We start from the raw sequence: 20,936 nt of genomic DNA, 5'->3' as shown, positions 1-20,936 counted from the left end.
TAAATGTGCCAAAGACGAGGACAGTGATCTTCTTCATTTCATGTTCAATAACTGCCAGAGCAAAGAGAAAACTAATAAAACTAAGGCTGGTTTAAAAACTGCATGGGATGTGACAACAGATGGAATCAGTCAGTTCACAGATTTTCTAAAAATGGCGGAACCTCGCAGGCTGATGTCAACCATTGAAGTTCTGAAGGAGCGGGAAGTGCTGAAAGCCTGCATCGAAAACCTGCGGAGCAGAGTTGAGGATGTGGAAAAGAAACAGAGAGAGGTCCAGGACACTAAAGATGCTCTGAAGAAACATCAAGAAACCATGAAGAGCAATGAGAACTTCACTAAAGAAGTTGATGAGCCCTACAAAGAAAAACAAGATATCCAAGGTGGTCGGCATGGCTTCTTTTGGAGGCATTATAATGCAGCTGTATCCTGTTTAATCTGTCAGGAGACCTGTCACGATCCATGCACAATGGCCAAGAATCCAAAGGGCTGTGAAATGTTGAAAAAAGACAACTGCAAGGTTTGTACCCGGAAGTGTAAGGTGTCAGATCATGTAAAAGACACGTGGATCTTTGTGACCAAGACAAAGAAAGTTACGAGGACCATGAAAGATCTGGAAGCCATGTATAACAGCAGCAAGGCAGGAAGTGAGAGGGAGTCAAGCATTTTGGAAAATCTACAGAAGGAAATGGAAAAACTTCAGAAAGATAAAGATCAGATGTTGGATGAATCCTTCCAGCATGTTGTCAATCTGGAGCAGATCGCTCTGAAAGTTGATTCACTGTCCACTCATGTCCACTTGGACTTCCTGATTGAGAAGATGAAGGAGAAAAGAGACACAGAGAAGATCCAGAAACTGGAAGAGATGAAGAGTCGAGTGGAGGAAACAACCAGAGCAGCAGCACGATACAGACAAACAGGATCTGTTGAAGAAGTAAAGAAGTAGGTGATCAGGATGTGAGAGCAGACAGATGTGTAGAAAACAAACTCGACACTGTTGATTCAAGTGATTGAAGGTTTTTCATTCTGTTTCTATAAAGTCTTGATGTCATCACTATATCAGAACATGAAAATGTAACCAGTGTTTAAATGTGTAGTTTGAGCAGACAGCGCCCTCTGTGGTCTGTAATGATGATTGTTCCTGTAGTTTGATGATGAATCAGCAGCAGTTACTGTGCAGATGATCAGCAGTGCTGAGTCATGTTCTGATCCACATCAGTGAACGCTGAGTCAGGATTGATTTGGTGCTGTTAGTTACATCATTCAGCCTCTTTTCTCCTCTCAGCTGCTCATCACATCAGAACACAACTTTCACTGTGTTCACATTTATATCTGCTGTGACCAGCTGACAGCTGCTGTAGAAACACACATTATTTGTGCTGACATTGCTGTTATAATCATGTTTCTCTCCAATATAATCAGGCTTCTGCTCACATGTTTCTGCTGCTGCTGGTCTGAATAGATGTGTCTTATATATCCACCATGATATTATAATGTTGAAGCTGTTGTGAAACTAAATAGAAGTAAAGTGATGATAAAGGAGTTCAGCCTGGAGGGGTTAAAGCTCTTCCTGTGTGTTGTGACTGTTTCTCTCTTTGTGTGAGTTGAATGTTTTTAAGGTTGATCTGATGTGTTTTTCTGTGATTTATTGTGATGTTACTCTGATGTTGACACAAGTGTCAGTAACACATCACTGACATACTTCTGCTCATATAAAGCAGTTAAACATGATGTTTGTCATGTTCATCACTGTACAGAGGACTCTGAGTCTGGAGGGTTTCTGAAGAGTCATGTGATCTACTGTACTTTGATTTGATTGGTTCTCTGGTTCCTTCATGTGTCTTCATGCTTGTAGAATATCTCAGATGACTCAGTCCACGTGGAAACATGTTGATCCATATTTTTAGTGATTGTAATATATTGTGTTATTCCACATGAAGTCATGTCCTGACTGATGCAGCGTTCAGTGAATCATTAATAAAATCTGTGCTTGATGAACTCAGTTTGTTCAGAGTGTCTTCACTGGATCATCAGCAGCTTTTTCACTCTGTTGAATCTTCTGCTGAACTTTGAATGCATGCAAATTTATTTCAGACAAGTGAAAACAAAATCAATTTGTTTATTTAATAAGTTAATCAAAATCAAAAGTTAAAAAAACAAAATAAAAACATCTGAACAGGAGCAGGAAGACGTGAACATTTGTTTAATCCACAGCTCACTACTTAATCAATTTACTTCCATTCCTCAAACTGTTTACCTTCGTACGCTCCAGTCTAGTTATATACAATTCAATATACTACATATTCAATTAATACAACATATATTATATACACATATATTTGAATGTGCACACCCTTATATACATGTACACAGATGTTCTGAACACATGCACATAAATACATAAACCCCGTGTCCCGCTTTGCTTGCAGGAATGAAACAACTCAGTCCAGACACCAGTTATCTGACAGCACACCTACGTAAGCGTTTACTTCTGGTACGTACGGTGTCTCATACGGGTCAACACAGTGTCTGATCTACAGCTGGGCAGCTTGTTGTTCAGATGCTAAATGTTGCTACAGGACCCAAAGTTCCATTAATTGACTGGTTTCCTGTCTAGTGTCACTCCGCCCACAAGAAAACCTGAAAGCGGCCAGCTTCGGCCCCCGTGCCCCACTTTGGGTCACCCTGCTCTGAATGAAGCTCTGCAGGTTTCCTCTTCAGTTGGTCCATGATGAAGGACCAAGCTTTGTTTCTCCACATGTGGCCGATGATTCAGGAGGAAACCACATCAGATCTGTTTCTCACTTCTGTTCCACATTCTTACTTCAGTTATATTTCCACTGCAGGACGTGAAAGAGTTTACAGTGAGGTATTAGTACTTTTACTTCACTCAAAGATCTCAGTTCTTACTAAACTTTGCACTTGCCTCAGTTTTGATTAAATCACATATTTTGAATTATAAATTGTGGCTTTTTTTTTCAAATCTGATCAGCTCATTTCTTTGGTAACAGCTGCTGTGTTTACGTCAGCACTGTTTTTATCTGAGGCGCATTTTAACGCATCATCGATCTCAGACGCTCCCGATCGCAGTGAATGTAACACACTTATTTCCTGAAGTGACGCGTTGTCATATCACACACACACACACACACACACACACACACACACACACACACACACTTGTGTCTGCTTTGTGTCTGAATGAAACTTTCCTGCTAATCTTCTTTATTTATCTTCTTCTTTATTTAGTCATCAGTTTATTTCAAGACATAGAGAGAAACATTCTCATTTCCTTAAAGGACGAAGACAAATAGATTAATACATGTTATCAAAATTAAATCAACCAGTCAATTAAATTGTGTTTACACTTTTCACACAAATCAAAATGAAATTTGTGTGTTTTACACGTGATCAATAAAATGTATTTAGACATTGATGTGTACCAAGACAGAACATGTTAAAATGATAAAAGATAAAGAAGTGAATATAAGCAATAAGAAAATAGAAATTGAATTATAAAAAACTATAACATCTATTAGTCTATTAAATTATAAGACACTACATCAGCTCGTCTCAGAGCCTCAGAATAAAACATAAAATATTTTAAGTCAAATATCAAATTAAAGTGAGAAAATGGATTATTAAAAGTGTTCATTTTTTCCTTCTTAAATGTTTTTTCCTCCAATTATTAAATATTTTTGTAAAAATCCTGCTTAACTGTTATGGAAATGTTTAAGATATTACTAATCCGAGTTAGAGACTGACAGTTTAGTACCTTTTAATGAGACTGAGGAGGTAAATTGGCTCTTTTCCCTTCTTCCAGGGTGCTGCAACAAGGTGATCTAATGAAAATTGGATCTTGTTATTTATCATAATTGATGATTATCCCTGATAATCATTCATTATTATTCAGAGCCGAGTTTAACCCACAACTCCTCATGTAGTTGCATTGAGCACTACTTTTGGTGCCCCGTGTGAGGCAGTGTACTGTTGGCTGTGTGGAACCCCAGTAAGCCATTTGAGTGCAGGGATCCTGTGACAGTTCTCTTCCTCCTCCAGCGAGGGGTGAAATTTCACTCTGGCACTGATGCACCTGCTGCAAATACTTGATTTAATGGCTTTGAATGTTTTTTTTATATTTAGTATTTGAGATCTTGTATTGATTAATTTGTAAATAGTAGATTACTATGCTTCTGTTTTGACCATCTTCTGCTGTGACATCAATACAGATCTTTTCTCATGTTATTGTATTTACTGAGGACCCAATCAGCTCATTGACTTGAAACATGAGTCTCACATTTGAGCTGGTGGAGGGAAATTAAAGGTGCAATATGTGAGAATTTTAGTTTAAAACATTCAAAATTTAATTAAAATGATCAACAGAAAGTGAAACAGATAACAACTTCTCATCCAGGCAGAGTCTGCTAACATGACCGGAGGCTGGATGCTCTGTGGTCGCAGGGTTTCATAGAAACAGCTTCAGTTAGAAGACGCTGACTCTGCAGAGCGACACCGCAGACGCTGAATGTGATTTACTGCTCACCTCAGTTTCTGTTCCACAAACTATTTCCCTGAGGTCAGGTGACAACACATCCTCCTTTTTTAAGTCAAACAAGTGAACATAGAGTAAATACAGTAAATCAAATATTATATTGAACAATGTTATAAAAAGTGCAAGATATGAATGAAAAGTCCCATTTTCACAGGAACAGTTCCCCCAGAAATTAAAGTTCAGTCCTTATCTAAATAAAATCATTTAAACCTTTGGTGACATCAGCTGTTGATGAATTAACAGTAGAAGTGATGGCTGTGTTTAATAATTGAAGTAAGAACGTTTCCACAAGACGTGTGAAGAAAACTGAAGGGACCGACACTAAACAGCTGTGTGGCCTTAAGAAAACCACTTATCAGAGAAGCTAATCTGAAAAAACAGGCTTCAGATTGTTAGGTAGTTTGAAGATTGGACTCTGCAGTGATGGAAGAAGGTCATGTGGTTCTGATGGGTCCAGATTTACTCTGTTCCACAGTGATGGGAGCATCAGCGTAAGAATCAAAGCTAAAGGTGATCGAACCAAGACTTTAGACGTTAGAGTGTGTGGCACAGTACACATTAATATTAATAACTTTTAAAATAAGATACAGAAATCTGGTCAGTGCATATATATTGTATGTATTATATTATAAGCTGTTTGTGTATATTTGTATGTGTGTGAGTGTGTGTGTGAACATGTGTGAGCATGTAGGTGTGTATATGTACTGTACATGTGTCACAGGTTTCTTTACTCACTGGTTAAACAAGTAGGCAGAGTCAGAAGTTCAGTGAGGCAGTTTATTAACACAGGCAGATTTGGTAAAAAACAAACTGTCCAAAAGAAAAGATGGGGGTGATGAAGTGGCACAGTCCTTTAAAAGAGTCCTTACCAGAGGTCCAAAAGCTGTCCAGCCAGTCTTTACTTCTCCTTGGCTGCAGGTAAAGGGGGGACCAGGTGGAGTTCAGTCATCGCGCCCTTCGCTGCTCCTGTTTCTTCTCTGCTGTGTCTGTTGGATTCCCCCAGCCTCCGTCCTGCTCCTGAATGATGGGTGTGGTGTGATTTGGGTGGCGGTCGTGGGCGTGGGCTCCGGCGACCCAATCCCTGGACGGTGACTCTAGCCATGGGGACATGGAATGTCACCTCACTGGGGGGGAAAGAGCCTGAGCTGGTGTGAGAGGTTGAGCGGTACCAGCTAGAGATAGTCGGGCTCTCCTCTACGCACAGTCTGGGCTCTGGAACCGAACTCCTTGAGAGAGGCTGGACTCTCTTCTATCCTGGAGTTGCCTGCGGTGAGAGGCGGCGAGCTGGTGTGGGCTTGCTTATAGCTCCTCTGCTAAGCCACCATGTGTTGGAGTTTACCCCAGTGAACGAGAGGGTCGTTTCCCTGCGCCTTCGGGTCGGGGATAGGTCTCTCACTGTTGTTTCGGCTTATGGGCCGAACAGCAGTGTAGAGTACCCGGCCTTCTTGGAGTCCCTGGGAGGGGTACTGGAGAGTGCACCAACCGGGGACTCCGTCGTTCTACTGGGGGACTTCAACGCTCACGTGGGCAGCGACAGTGTTACCTGGAGGGGTGTGATTGGGAGGAACCGCCTCCCCGATCTGAACCAGAGTGGTGTTTTGTTACTGGACTTCTGTGCTAGTCACAGTTTGTCCATAATGAACACCATGTTCAAGCATAAGGGTGTCCATATGTGCACATGGCACCAGGACACCCTCGGCCGGAGGTCAATGATCGACTTTGTGGTCGTGTCATCTGACCTCTGGCCGTATGTCTTGGACACTCGGGTGAAGAGAGGAGCTGAGCTGTCAACTGATCACCACCTGGTGGTGAGTTGGATCCGTTGGCAGGGGAGGAAGCTGGACAGACCTGGCAGACCCAAACGTATTGTGAGGGTCTGCTGGGAACATCTAGCAGAACCCTCTGTCAAAGAGGTCTTTAACTCCCACCTCCGGGAGAGCTTGGACCTGATCCCGAGGGAGGCTGGGGACATTGAGTCCGAATGGACCATGTTCTCCACTTCTATTGTTGACGCGGCTGTCCGGAGCTGTGTCCGTAAGATCTCCGGTGCCTGTCGTGTAGGCAATCCCCGAACCCGGTGGTGGACTCTGGAAGTAAGGGATGCTGTCAAACTGAAGAAGGAGTCCTACCGAGTCTGGTTGGCCCGGGGGACTCCTGAAGCAGCTGACAGGTACCGGCAGGCCAGGCGAGCAGCAGCACAGGTGGTCGCGGAAGCAAAACTCGGGTCTGGGAAAAGTTCGGAGAGGCCATGGAGGAGGACTACCGAACGGCCTTGAAGAAATTCTGGCAAACCATCCGGCGCCTCAGGAGGGGGAAGCAGTTCTCCACCAACACTGTTTACGGTGGAGGTGGGGAGCTGTTGACTTCGACAGGGGACATTGTCGGGTGGTGGAAGGAATACTTCGAGGATCTCCTCAATCCCACTGACATGTCTTCCATAGAGGAAGCAGAGGCTCAGAGGTTGACTCATTCATCACCCAAGCCGAAATCACGGAGGTAGACGGGAAGCTCCTCGGTGACAGAGCACCGGGGGTGGATGAGATCCACCCTTATTACCTCAAGTCTCTGGATGTTGTGGGGCTGTCTTGGCTGACACACTGTGTAGTTTTAATAACAGCCGTCCTCTTTCTTATTCACACTCTCCTCTAAACACTCGCTGTCCTTCCTCTGTCATCATGTCTTTGTTTTCTCCTGTGTGTGTTTGTGTGTGTGTGTGTGTGTGAGAGAGAGAGACGAACAACACACAGATATACCTGATGCTACGCTGCCACCTTGAGGAGAGGAGGTGTCACAGCATGTTCTCAGCCACAAACCAACAGTGGGACAAGAAGTACTCTATTAAATCAGTAAGTACACAGATAGAATCAGCTTCATGCAGTAAAAGTACATGTTGTGCAGTAAAGTGTGTGTCTGTGACTGATATCTGATTCTGTGTGACATCATCAGATAGTTCAGCCTGTCGGAGCAGCTCGTACGTATATTTCCTACAGAAACATCAGAGCAGGAGAACGTCCTTGTTGTTAGAAATGTTCTCTGTGTGCTGCTTCATTAAAAGTGTGTATTGATGAAGGTAATCAGCTGTTTGGATCTGAATGAGGAGAAGGTGTGACTGACTGTGTGTGATGTGCTTCTGCATCTCAATCAGTGAAAAAATGACTGGAGTTTGGTGTGTCAGGTTGCTTCATAAGCCCTTTAACACTCAGTGGTAAATGGACATTTACTCTGTGTGAGTTAAGATCATTTTCAACACTATTTACAGTCACACATCACTTTCATAAGTTACAACCTTCTCCTGCTCGACTCATCAGCCGAGGAACCACCAGAACCTTTTCATCAAAGAACGCTGCTGTTGAACTGGGTTAACACAGATAATCTGACATCAGCTGAATGATGATTCACACACACTCAGAGTCTCTGCATGCAGCTCACCATCTTCTATAATGTGGCATCACGTCAGATTGTGTGTTTTCAGCTTTGTGTTAAATAAAATGCTTTTGAACCTTCATGCTGTGTATTTAATATTGTACAGGAGTGAATGTTGTCGACCTCTAAACTGTCAAGAACTCCAAAATCCTTCAACCGTTACAGCTGTTATGGTACTTTTGGTTGAAGTTATTAAGTTAATTGTTAATCAGAATTACAAACTGATAGTTTAGTGCTGATTTGGTAAATTGGCTCTTTTCCTTCTTCAAGGGTGGTGATCTAATGTAAACTTCATCTTATTATGGATCAGAATTAATTATCCTTGAATTATCCTATTTATGCTGAACAAAGCGCAGCACATGGTGCCCCGAATGAGGCAGCACACAGCTGGCAAACATTCATAATTGTGCAATATTCATTTCAGGATGTTTTTGATGGTGCTTAGATTTGAGATTCACATCTTGAACTCTTCAGCCAAAAGTCTTCACATGTAACCCCAGCAGTCTGCTGCAGGAGAAGTCTCTTATCTGCACTTACAGTCAGTTGCAGTGTGGTGCCCGAACCTTAAATCCTCATGAGGTGAACCTGTGAGGTCTCTGCTGTGTTGCCAGGTTTGTGTGTTGTCAGTAAAAAGTGGACTAGTTTAGTTGAGTAGAGTCTCGTCAGTCCACACAGCAGAATCCCTTCAGTAATGCAGTGTTGGCTCCCTCTAGTGGTCACTGCAGAAAGCATCTTTAATGAAGCCTCAGTTATAACGGTGCTGTGTGAATCTGTGTCACACTCAAAGTGTTTCAGTAACAAAGACAAACACACGATTGTCGAAGAAAGTTCAGCAGAAGATTCAACAGAGTGAAAAAGCTGCTGATGATCCAGTGAAGACACTCTGAACAAACTGAGTTCATCAAGCACAGATTTTATTAATGATTCACTGAACACTGCATCAGTCAGGACATGACTTCATGTGGAATAACACAATATATTACAATCACTAAAAATATGGATCAACATGTTTCCACGTGGACTGAGTCATCTGAGATATTCTACAAGCATGAAGACACATGAAGGAACCAGAGAACCAATCAAATCAAAGTACAGTAGATCACATGACTCTTCAGAAACCCTCCAGACTCAGAGTCCTCTGTACAGTGATGAACATGACAAACATCATGTTTAACTGCTTTATATGAGCAGAAGTATGTCAGTGATGTGTTACTGACACTTGTGTCAACATCAGAGTAACATCACAATAAATCACAGAAAAACACATCAGATCAACCTTAAAAACATTCAACTCACACAAAGAGAGAAACAGTCACAACACACAGGAAGAGCTTTAACCCCTCCAGGCTGAACTCCTTTATCATCACTTTACTTCTATTTAGTTTCACAACAACTTCAACATTATAATATCATGGTGGATATATAAGACACATCTATTCAGACCAGCAGGAGCAGAAACATGTGAGCAGAAGCCTGATTATATTGGAGAGAAACATGATTGTAACAGCAATGTCAGCACAAATAATGTGTGTTTCTACAGCAGGATGTGACTTTGTGTTAAATGTGTGATATAGAGGAGGGAGCTGTTGTATTCAGCATGAAACACCAGGGGGCGTCCTCACTCCATTTAATGCAGAGCTGTTAGCTGTGGTGATCACATTTCAATGTTCTGATGAAGTTATCACATCAACACTTTATACAAACACACTCAGCAACATGTTGTCATGTTTCAACATTTATATCAATTGTGTGAAGATGTTTTCTACACTATCTGCTCTCTGACAGGTTCTTCAATTAGTTTTTGCTCCTTTAAATGCTGATGTTAGTTTATTAAAGCCGTACTGCAGCGCTGCTACTAATCCTTTATCTTCCTCCATTTGTCTCTTCATCTCCTCCAGTTTCTGGATCTTCTCTGTGTCTCTTTTCTCCTTCATCTTCTCAATCAGGAAGTCCAAGTGGACCAGAGTGGACAGTGAATCAACTTTCAGAGCGATCTGCTCCAGATTGACAACATGCTGGAAGAATTTATCGAACATCTGATCTTTCTTTTTCTCAAGTTCTTCCATTTCCTCCTGTAGTTTTTCCAAAAGACTTGTTTTCTTGTCACACTCTGATTTCTGCTTTTCATACGTCCCTTTCAGATCTCGCAGGGTCTTTTTAACTCTTCTTGTCTTGGTCACATAGATCCAGTCTTCTTTCACATGATCTGACACAGGACACTTCCTGGTACATGAAGTGCAGCGGCCATCTTTCATGACCTCACAGTGTTTTGGATACCAGGCCAGTGTGCATGGATAGTGACAGTTCTCCTCACAGACTGTACAGCAGGTCGCTCCATTAGAAAACAACAACCACCACCTCCTCCCAGCTTTGATAGCTAGTTTCTCTTTGTAGGCCTCATCAACTTCTACAGTGAACTCCTCATCTTTCTTCATCTCTTCTTCATGTTTCTTCAGAGCTTCCTGGGTCTGTTGGATTTCTCTCTGTTTTAGTTCAGTTAACTGAATCCTCTCTTTCAGGTTTTGGATGCAGGCTGTCAGTCTGATTCGTGACTTCAGAACCTCCACAGTTGTTTTCAGCTTTTGTGATCTTGTTTTGTGCAGAAACTCTGTGAACTTCTTCAGACCTTTAGTTGTTTTTGTAAATGCATGTTGCAGCTCTTCTGTGTCCTCTGTCCTGTCTTCATGCTGGCAGTTATCAAACAGGAAGTGAACCAGCTGATTCTTTTCATCTTTGGCACATTTAATGTTTGCAGCCTCGAGAGCTTTCAGAGCGTTTTTATACGTCGTACCACTTGAGTGTGTGATGAGGGCGACGATGTTCTGCTCCATGTCTTTACCAAACAGAGACACCACTGAATCAAAGATGTACATCAGTCGATCATCCAGTCGATTCTCAGTTGCTTTCAGCACCAGACCCACTGCATTAATCTCATGAACTCCATCATCTGAGCGGAACCAGTCTAATAATCTCTCACTGACTGCAGCATCATGTTCAATCCCTCTGGTATCTCCGTATCCAGGAGTGTCGATGATGGTCAGAGAGTAGGGCAGAGTTTTACCTTCAAATCCAAAGATCTGGTACACGATCACATCTGATGTCTGACTCTCTGATTGGTTTCTCTTCTCCTCCTCTACAATCTGAAACCAGACATCATCCTCCCACTTCACTCCCATGGTGTAGTTGACCAGAGTGTTGATCAGAGCAGATTTTCCTGTTCCTGTTTCTCCAACAAGTAAGATGGTTCTGTTTGTCTGGTTCAGATCTTTTTCACCAAGAGTCATTCTTCTTAGAGATCCAATCTCCTCTTTCTTTGGTCTCAGCTGGTAGACAGCAGGAGATCCTGAACGGACAAGAAGACTCTTAGAGATGATGTCCTCGTATTTCACTGAGCCTTTTGTTTTCCTGCAGAAGAAGGAGATCATTTAAACATTTAATTTCATGTTCAGACTTCAGCCTCCCCTCATTGTACGTCTCAAATGTGTTATTTTATTTCTATTATGAAAAAGCTAAATCAAATAAGTTAGAATTAAATGTCTATTCATTGATTGGATCAGAACAAAATGTGACAGCTGTATATTAAAGTGTTCTGGTGCTGTAATTGACCTCTTCTGATTTAGAGAAGGTATTAAAACCCTCTGAAGTCAAACACATGGAATTGAAAGTGATTTACAGAATGTATGAAACAATAAACAGGGTTTACATCTTTAAACACTTCAATCAAATCACAACATTAGAAACTATCTGAAAATGGTTTGAGGTGAAAGTTGGTTCCAGTTTTAAAGGCAGAACTTTGCTTTAAGTTTCCACATTTAGCTTCATTAACAACAGAAACATGTAATAAATGGTTTTCTAGCATTCTGTGATGTAGCTGTCAGCACATACAGGATCAGTGGACCCGCCCATCTACAATAGATAAAGTCTACCACTAGGAATTAACATCTTCAAGAGCTGAGCTGCTGAAACCTAAAGCCACATCTGAAGAACACAAAGAATCATCTTTACAACTGAATTCAGTCACTGTCAGCAGAAACTCCAGGACATCATCAACAAACTCTGACACATCCTGAGTTCAGAACCATCACAGGCTGAGATCAGCACAGTCCCCCATCCTGTCACTTCAACAAGCACCAACAATCACAGACACACTTTTAGAAACCTGAAACCTGATTACACTTGTCTTCATCTAGAAGGAAACTTCAGCTGTGGAAAATGCAGCAACTGCAACAACACAAGGGACACACAAGTCTTTACCCATCAACACACTGCTGACAAGTTTCATATCAAACAGTTCAGAAAGTGCAACACAGCATCAGTCATGACATGCTGTCAGAGAGAGAGAGCACTGAAACAACACATCTCAACACACAACAGCCGTTAGTGCAGGAGACACGGCCGACACCAGAACCAGAACCAGAACCAGAACCAGAACAGCTGGCTGACATGTGGCTGAGCTGTTGTGTTGGGTTGCATTAACATGTGTAGTTGTTGTGAATAAGGAGAAGGTGAAGCTGCTCTATAAACAGGTCATGAATGATGAGACAGTCAAACAGCGTCTCTATAAAACATGTTGTCAGTGGAGACGTGATGATTGTTGAACACTGAACATTAACACTCGAGGCACAAACACTGAACGACGGCACGTCGTGTTCACCTTCTTCTTTCAGTCACATCTGCTGGATGTCGAGTGTTTTGCTGCTGATCCAGGAAAGTTTCAGGTCTGACAGTCAGATTGTTGTTGTGACTTTACATGAAGTGACTCGAGTGTTGATTCAGACACGAGACCAACATGTTACATTTCTAGCACATTAACATCCAGCAGTGCATGTGTGTCTTTCCCCCGTCTGTCTCTCTGCAGGCATCATGTTCACATCAGTGTAGTTGTGTTCAACCTTTCTTCACTTCTGCAACACTTACAAACTGATATTTAACTAGCAGAAAACAGCTCAGCAGAATAATGAGTGTTCAGGCTGAACACACTGTGACCTCCATCAACATGTGCTGCTGTTAAAGTCATGCACATGTCACTGTGTTGTGTGTGTACAGACTGCTGTGTATATGTGTGTCTGCAGCTTCACTTTACTGTCTGTCTGAATTCACTTTTAAAGGTTGGTTGTGTTACTCACCCTGTTGCCATGGTGACGTCTGGTGTTGGTGTCTGGAGAAACAGAATCAGAACCAGAACTACATTTAATTCATCTGTAATGAAGGAAACTAACACAATGACACCATTCAACACAATTACAATCAAATGTCCAACAGTGTTTAAAAAGCACTTTGCTGACACCAGACTGACTCATGGAGCTGCTTCATCATGGAAATGAGCTGATGACAGATGATATTCTACTTTATTTATGATGAACTGAGACTTTCTTCTTTCAAACTAACAAATAGGATCAATAAATAATGTGTCTGTCTTCATTCACTACCACACAAAGTCTTTGTGAAATCAGCTCCCATGAGGGAAACTGAACCGTGACTTCAGCTCTACAGTCAGTTCACCATGTGGTGTTCTGATCCAGATCAGAGTAGCTGAGACTCTGAGGCTGTCGCTGATGCTGCTGTTTTATTTGTCCTCATAGTGCTGGAATACTGTGCTGTGACTGGCAGCACCAACGTTTACATGATGAAGCAGAAGAAATAAAATGTTAAGTTATATAAACAGAAGTTAATACAAAGGTGAATAAATACACAAGACACACATCAAATAATTTAAACATAAATATAATTTTGTAAATTAATAGTTTTAATATTAATTTCGCATTTAATATCATATTTATTTAACTTTTATTTATTCATTTAGGATGTTAACAAACACACAGAATGTATCAATCAGTTCAGATCCATTAAAACTAAACTGGTTTGGACTAAAGTTGGTTTCTTACCTCTGTTGCAGATACAGGTGGTGGATCAGTGATTGCAGGTGGATGTTCCATGCTGTTCCCTTTTTCTTCTGTTGGTTCCATTTTCAGGAAGTTTCTCTCAAACTAAATCTTTGTTCTACTTTTCTGTGCAGAGTCGGTGGAACGTGCTGTACAGTCTGTTTCTGTGGAGACATCAGTTTATTCTTGGTTATTGTTGATCTGCTGTGGTCTACTGTCTTTCTCAGCCCATAGTGTGTCGTGTAAATGACGAAGTGTTTTGAAGGTTTCCTCTTGGTGAGCACTTCACGTGGGACTGAAAATGCACCATCTTTACATCTGGTATCTGGTTCTGTTATAAACCTACATGTGAGAGTCGAGGTCTTCTTGATTGAACTGCCAATTTACCTCCTCCTGTTCCTCCCCCTTACAGACCCCCTGTCTGCCCCCCTCCATCTCAATTCCGACCCCCTGCTCTGCATCATGTCCTCCACAGCCTGAGGACCTCACCTCTCCCCCAACTGTCACCTCTACAGTGTTCTGCATGCCTGACCTGGTGAGAAGACAGCTGATGAGACTCCACTCTGGCAAAGCTGCAGGTCTCGACGGTGTTCTTCTCAGGGTGCTTAAAGCCTGTGCCCCCCAGCTGAGTGGAGTACTTAGTCAACTTTCAACCTGAGCCTGCACCTCCAGAGGGTCCCTGTGCCGTGGAAGATGTCCTACCTCCTTCCTGTGCCAAAGAAGCCGCGTCCCAGCAGCCCTCAGGACTACAGGCCGGTGGCCCTGACATCTCACATCATGAAGACCCCGGAGAGGCTCGTCGTGGAGCAGCTAAGGCCTATGGTCAGACCCTTCACTGATCCACTACAGTTCCCCTGCCAGCCCCACCTGGGAGTTGAGGACGGCATCATCTACCTGCTGAACAGAGTCTACACTCATCTGGACAAGCCGGCGAGCACTGTGAGAGTCATGTTCTTTGACTTCTCCAGTGCTTTCAACGCCATCCGTGCAGCTCTACTGGGTGTGAAGATGGCTGCCATGCAGGTTGATGCCCTCATCGTGTCCTGGATTGTTGATTACCTGATGGGCAGACCACAGTACGTACGCCTACAGAACAAAGGAGCTCATAGTGGATCTGAGGAGGGTGAAAACAACCCTGTTTCCATCCAGGGGGTCCCTGTGGACACTGTTGAGGAATATAAATATCTGGGAGTGTACTTTAATAATAAGCTGGACTGGACAAGAAATACCGAGGCTGTCTACAAAAAGGACCTGGACACGAGAGGAGGATGCTGTCCAAGCTTCAGTCCATCTTGGATAATGTCACACACCCTCTTTACGACACACTGGCCCAGCAGATGACATTCAGCAGAAGACTCCTCTCACCCAGATGCACCACTGAGCGCCACAGGAAATCATTCCTGTCTGTGGTCATTAAACTTTATAAAGCCTCTCTGAGAGAGTCAGACACCCCTCTTTCTGTAACCAGACTCAAACATGGACAGTCATTTCTTTTTTGTACTTCTTACACAGTATTTAACTGTATATTTGATCTTTTATGTATGTATGTGTATGTATATGTATATATATAGCTATATATATTTTTTATTTTCATTCATATTTATGTTTATATTTATATTTATATTTTGCTCTTAATAGATGTTGCTTATATAACATATAATATATGTTATTTGTATATCTGGAGCTGTAACAAACATAATTTCCCCCTGGGATTATTAAAGTATTTCTGATTCTGATTCAGTTGTGTGAAGAACTTTAAATCCAAAAGAGAGAGATTCTAAATTTGTCTCTTCACATAAAAACATTCACTCAGTGGGGTGGCCAGGATGGTTATGTGATTATTCTGGGGTGGCAGTGAAATATAAAGGTATTTAGGGGACCTAAACCACACACCTCCACAATATTTGGAATGCATGTAAAGGTGCAAAAGATCAAATAACAGTCAGTATATCTAACTTAGATGATTACACTATACAAATGTAGCACAATATACAGACAACACAACTTACTGTGTTGAGAGGACTTGGGAGATGTTCAGCTGCTCAGATCACTATGAGCTCATTCTCTCAGTGTATCAGGAATACACAGACATCATCTCAACAACAGTTTGTTTTATTACAGCCTGTTCAAGCTACACACACATATGAATGGGCCAACAAAAGGATCTAACAAGGAACAAACTGAGATTTGATTCCAGTCATACGCATACAAGGTTTAAGGGCTACTGTAGAAATGCTCACAACAGTTGTATATATGTTGTTGCATTTTGTTGATGGTCTGGAATGCTGTTAGAATGAAACTAATAATTATTGGTCCTCCACTTAAAATGACACAGAGAAGCATGTGACCTCTGTATGAAAACCCTCTGACCAGGCTGCTTCAGCTGGCAGAGAAGGAACCCTGACATGCTCAGTCACATTTTAACTCTGTGGCAGGTAGAGACACACCAGTCAGTCACACAGCACACATCGGATGTTAAGTTACAATCACCTGCACATATCCAATAGTAGAGGTCGGTAAAAATATTGATTCACCAGTGCATTGCAATATATTCTTTCCCAATTCAATATCGATTCAGAAAATCCTCTGAATCGACTCAGGCATGCAGCGGCCCGACCACCCGCTGCGCCTCTCGGTCCCCGCCTCCAGCAGCTGGGAGCGCCTCACCCACCACCTCGCTGGAGGGTCGGAGGGTGATGCACTGTCGGAGCTGCGGAGGCGGGTAGCCGATGTCTGTCCGCTCTGTCACAGACTGTAAACTCGTAAACTCCCAGCCGTGCGCCCGCGGGTAGCTCTCCTCCAGGGAGAGGGGGGGGGGGGGGGGGGGTTCAGACAGGATGTGCGCGCATCTAAAGTCCCCGGTAGTGCCGTCGCAGTGCAAAATAAGCTTCGGCACACCTGAAAGTATTGACAGCTGTAATGCGGTGGTTGCACGGGTGGTTGGGGTCAGGCCAGGTTGGCCAGGATTCAGCGTGAGGTGGCCGCGGCCGCCCTCTGCCACCCCACCCCTCCGCCATTGTCACTCATTAGACTTTACTTCACAACTTTCTTTATATGTTAATATAAGTTATATCGAGTGACCCTGTTTCATTTGAAATGCTTCAGTAGTCTAAAATCCTGCACATTTTCAACTATTTAACAGTTTCTACCTCAGCTTGTTTAACTTGTACATACTGAATTGTTCCTACCTGCTGCAGGCGTCACAGAGCTGTCTGATGATCAGGAAGCAGTGAGAGCAGACAGCATCTTTATACCAGCATGAAGGGTGGATCCTCTGTGGTCACATGACTTCACAGAAACAGCCTCAGATACAAGAAACGTCCTGTGCAGAGACGGCAGTGAGTTCAGTTTCTCTGTGCTGTGTGAGAACATGAACATCACTTTTTCTTTATCATGTTATTATATCACAACCTGTAAATCCTGCTGAAGTGATTCATGAAGCATCTCAGGGTATGAAATCCTCCATTTTCTATGTGACTGCACACGACTGCTTTTTCATCAATTAATAAAACCAGTCAGGAAATGTATTTAAGAAAGAATTGGACAGTTTTTAACATAAAAAATATCTGGCACCAGTGAATAAACGTTAGAGGAACAAACATACTGATTTCCACACAGCTGCTCTCAGACAGACACTTCCTGAATATGTCTATAAATTAGAAATTACCACTTTGCTGTGCAGCTGTGAGAGAGAAGTGCAGCAGAGTCACGTCTGTGATGTCGACATGAGCTACATGGCAAAGTGGCAATTTCTAATTCATGTCCCCAATTAGTCTCATAGAGGACATTAGTCAGCAGCTGCTGCTTCTTCATTGGACAGCAGAAGCAGAAAATAGAAAACATAATATGTGTTGGAAACACTTGTGCAAATTAAAGACAGAAAACATGTTAAGTTTTTAATGGTTGATGAGAGTTCAGGTCTTCCTGCATCAGTCAGTTCAGTGTAATCAGGTCCTGATGGGTCTCATTATGTCCCAGTGAGTCTCATGTCTGTAAGTCAAACACATGTTATATATGAGTGGATCCAAGTGGACTTTCTATCAGCTCTGACATCCATCCATGTTCTACATGTGTCAACATGAAGGAGGGGAAACCCACAAAAACATTTAGAAAGAGAGACTCAGTTCAGAGTAGAACCGGACCAGAAACCACATGAGGACGATTAGACCAGAACCAGAATGTGGTCCAGTCCAACAGACTGAGACTCAGGAGGCTGAGCAGGTCGTCTGCTGATCAGACGGGTTGGTGGGTCGGAATCTTCTATTTTTCTTTTGATGATAATATAAGTCTGAACATTTGATTGTTTGATTTAAAGACTTCTGTATGATGGACTCTAACTGCAGTGTTGAGTTAAAATATCTGTGCTGCACTCTTTATCTCTTTATCTGGATTAAATACTTGATGAAGTCTGGTGAGACTGTATGTGTGATACAAACTTGATTCACCCGTCAGCTACATGATGTTTTATTGTTGTTGAACTTTTCATGGAAACATAAGTAACTTTTAGAATCAGCTGACATCATACAGATGTTGAGTGTTTGTCTGCTGCTGTTTTCCTCCACAGCTGCTTGTTGATCAGGACAGTGTCACTCTGCTGTCTGTGCTGCTGTTGTCAGTCTGTTTCAGTCTGTTCAGGTAAAACACACCTGATATCACTTCTGATCATCCTCCAACCAGGTTTCAGGTCGACTATCATCTAAAATGTGAATCATACCTGTTGAGTCAGTTCTTCCACAGGTCTGTTTGGATCAGGTCTAAAATGTTGAACTGCTGGAGACACTGAAACATGCTGAAACATCAAAACTATGCAAAAAACAGATGTGAGGAAATGTTGAAAGTTTCTCTTTTTGTTTCTCAGTGATCATGTTTTATAATGGCTCTCGTTTTAAGTTCACATCTCGAACGATTTCCTGTCAGAGAGAAACAGAAAGTCCCTCAGAGTCTGATGCCCTGATGCTGGTAATATTTGTTGATGGTGTGCAGTTGGCACACAGTGACAGTCTGAGCAGATTGGAGGCTGATACTGGAAATATTTTGTTTTCCAGTGAACTGAAGTTTCGTCTGAAGCGTCTTCTGAACTCCAACAGGACTGAATCTGTCTGCTGGGAAGAAAAAACACTGCAGAGGATTAAAGCTCAGTTTTATACTGACTGCTGGTTTGTCACTGGACCCTGTGGGAGAGAGTCAGCAGATAGTTCAACAAGCTCTCTGAGCTTTTTAGTCTAATCGAAGGAAAAGGAAAAATAAAATGAATAATTTATAAACTGATAGTTCAAACAGTGGCTTCAGGCAAAACCTTTCACAGTGACTCAGAAAGGTGTTTGGGGAGTCATTTTGTGAATTCTTGTTTGTAAATAAAACATTTTGCATATAGGATAACAAAGGTGATCATGTGTTCAAGAACATTATCTTCTGGGTTAACATAGTAGTAAATAACATCTTAAAGGGTAAGAGAGTAGACAGTATTGGCAGCATCAAATACATTTGATTCAACATCACTCCAAAGCTTTTCAGATATGTATCACACACACACAAAAAAGAACAGATGTGAAATTGCTTCTGTATTATGATATGATATACACACCACCACAGAAACACACACGCAGGGAGGATTACACCAGGGGTCAACAACACAGCACACAATGAGGGAACACACCACCGACAGGCACCAACCACAGCCACATTTAGGCTCTCAGCTTCTCCACAGAAAGGGGACAAACACGACAATTAGTGGGCCATCACTTGTACAAATAAACAAAACACTGGATAAACATATATAAAGACAAAGAAAATATGATATGTTTACCCATTTCGGCCATAAGTGGTCATAATGACCGCACATCATTTCACAGGGTTTCATTGTTACATTTTTTGTGCTTATTTGTGAATTTACTTGTAAGTGAATTATTATATCGTTGCATTATAAAGCCTGGTTGGCACCATGAACAAACACAAACTGGAGTTTCCACCTCCGTGAAACAGCAAGCGGAGCTGTTCAAGGTGCTGAAGTGACGCGACTCTGACTGTGTATCAGGGAAAGCCGAGGAAGAATGTCTGCATCCTGAGCACCATGTGCGCAGGTGTGGACACCTTTAGTGGGGCGAAGGCAAAACCAGAGTGATTACTACAGCAACACCAAGTACAGCGAGGATGTTCCGGACCAGATGCGAGGGTGGGCAGCAGTGGAAGTAACCACCGCAGCAAAATCTCACAAAATCACTCTACTAGAGAGGACAAAAATCAGAAAATAAAACGTGACAATACTTAACGAGATTTGCAAGGCAAGACTGTGGGACAAGGGCTTCAGTAGACGACGAAATGACGAAATACTTGGGCGACGCAGACAGGGGAAGACAAAGACTTTATACACATGGGGGAAGAGAACACAGGTGAAAACAATCAGGGATTAGGGATGACGTCAGACCAGGGACACAGGAGGAAGGGCAAGTGACCTGAAACGAGAGGGAGAGATATTTTCAAAATAAGACATGAAATTTCACAAGACAGACCCCAAGACAGGACAACCTCTCCGCTGCTTTGAACATATCCCAGTCAGTGCACTCAAAACACTCCTGTAGTGCCTCCACAGCCTCCACAGACAAGTTTGTGCTGATTCTTACAGAGCAACAACAGAGCAGCTTCTGTGCTTAGCTTTGTAGGGACCCATATTAACAATATCCTGTGGTTCACACTTACGGTACTAATGGTGACACACTGCATCCCTTGTTAAAAATGTGCTGGTCTGTGCAGCAACTCAGCTGCAGATACAATGCTAGTGATAACAGTAATCATATAAAAAACTCTTTCTGAAAAGTGTTTCTGAGGTATTATTGAGTTATTTAAAAGAAGCTGCTCTGTTGTTGCTCTGCAAGAATCGGCACAAACTTCATTTACTCTCATCTGAGAATGTCATTATGCAGTGGATTAGCCAAGCAAGGAAGCTGCTATAGTGTCATGTCATTGTCCGTAACCGCTTATCCCTACTGCTATAGCTTTTCACAGTGACTGGAACAGCTGCTACAACTGCTACAGTAACTGTAGAAACTCAAGGATTTGTGGATTTTACGGCAGACTACACACTT

The 20,936-nt window shown here is 42.4% G+C and overlaps 2 protein-coding genes across 3 annotated transcripts; one reads left to right on the top strand and one right to left on the bottom strand.

Moving 5' to 3' along the window:
• The first annotated feature begins 7 nt into the window (after positions 1-7).
• LOC119029711 lies at positions 8-1,995 on the top strand. Its single transcript, XM_037116776.1, has one exon. The coding sequence runs from the start codon at positions 41-43 to the stop codon at positions 941-943; it is 903 nt and encodes a 300-aa protein (XP_036972671.1). The 5' UTR covers positions 8-40; the 3' UTR covers positions 944-1,995.
• A 6,813-nt stretch (positions 1,996-8,808) lies between these two features.
• On the bottom strand, positions 8,809-17,064 carry LOC119029691. Of its 2 annotated transcripts, none has more exons than XM_037116743.1 (3): positions 13,858-14,224; positions 13,099-13,130; positions 8,809-11,377 (listed from the first exon to the last, which is right to left on the bottom strand). In XM_037116743.1, exons 1-3 carry the CDS (start codon positions 13,936-13,938, stop codon positions 9,763-9,765), a joined length of 1,728 nt encoding a protein of 575 aa, XP_036972638.1. In that variant the 5' UTR covers positions 13,939-14,224; the 3' UTR covers positions 8,809-9,762. The 2 variants fall into 2 exon arrangements, with proteins under 2 accessions (XP_036972638.1, XP_036972639.1); XM_037116744.1 differs by lacking the exon at positions 13,858-14,224 and adding an exon at positions 17,043-17,064 and having other exon boundaries at positions 8,887-11,377.
• Positions 17,065-20,936: the final 3,872 nt, after the last annotated feature.

The sequence above is a fragment of the Acanthopagrus latus genome, chromosome 12 (assembly GCF_904848185.1).
Source record: "Acanthopagrus latus isolate v.2019 chromosome 12, fAcaLat1.1, whole genome shotgun sequence".
NCBI classification, from domain to species: Eukaryota; Metazoa; Chordata; class Actinopteri; order Spariformes; family Sparidae; genus Acanthopagrus; species Acanthopagrus latus.
This window is presented reverse-complemented; position numbering and strand designations above follow the sequence as displayed.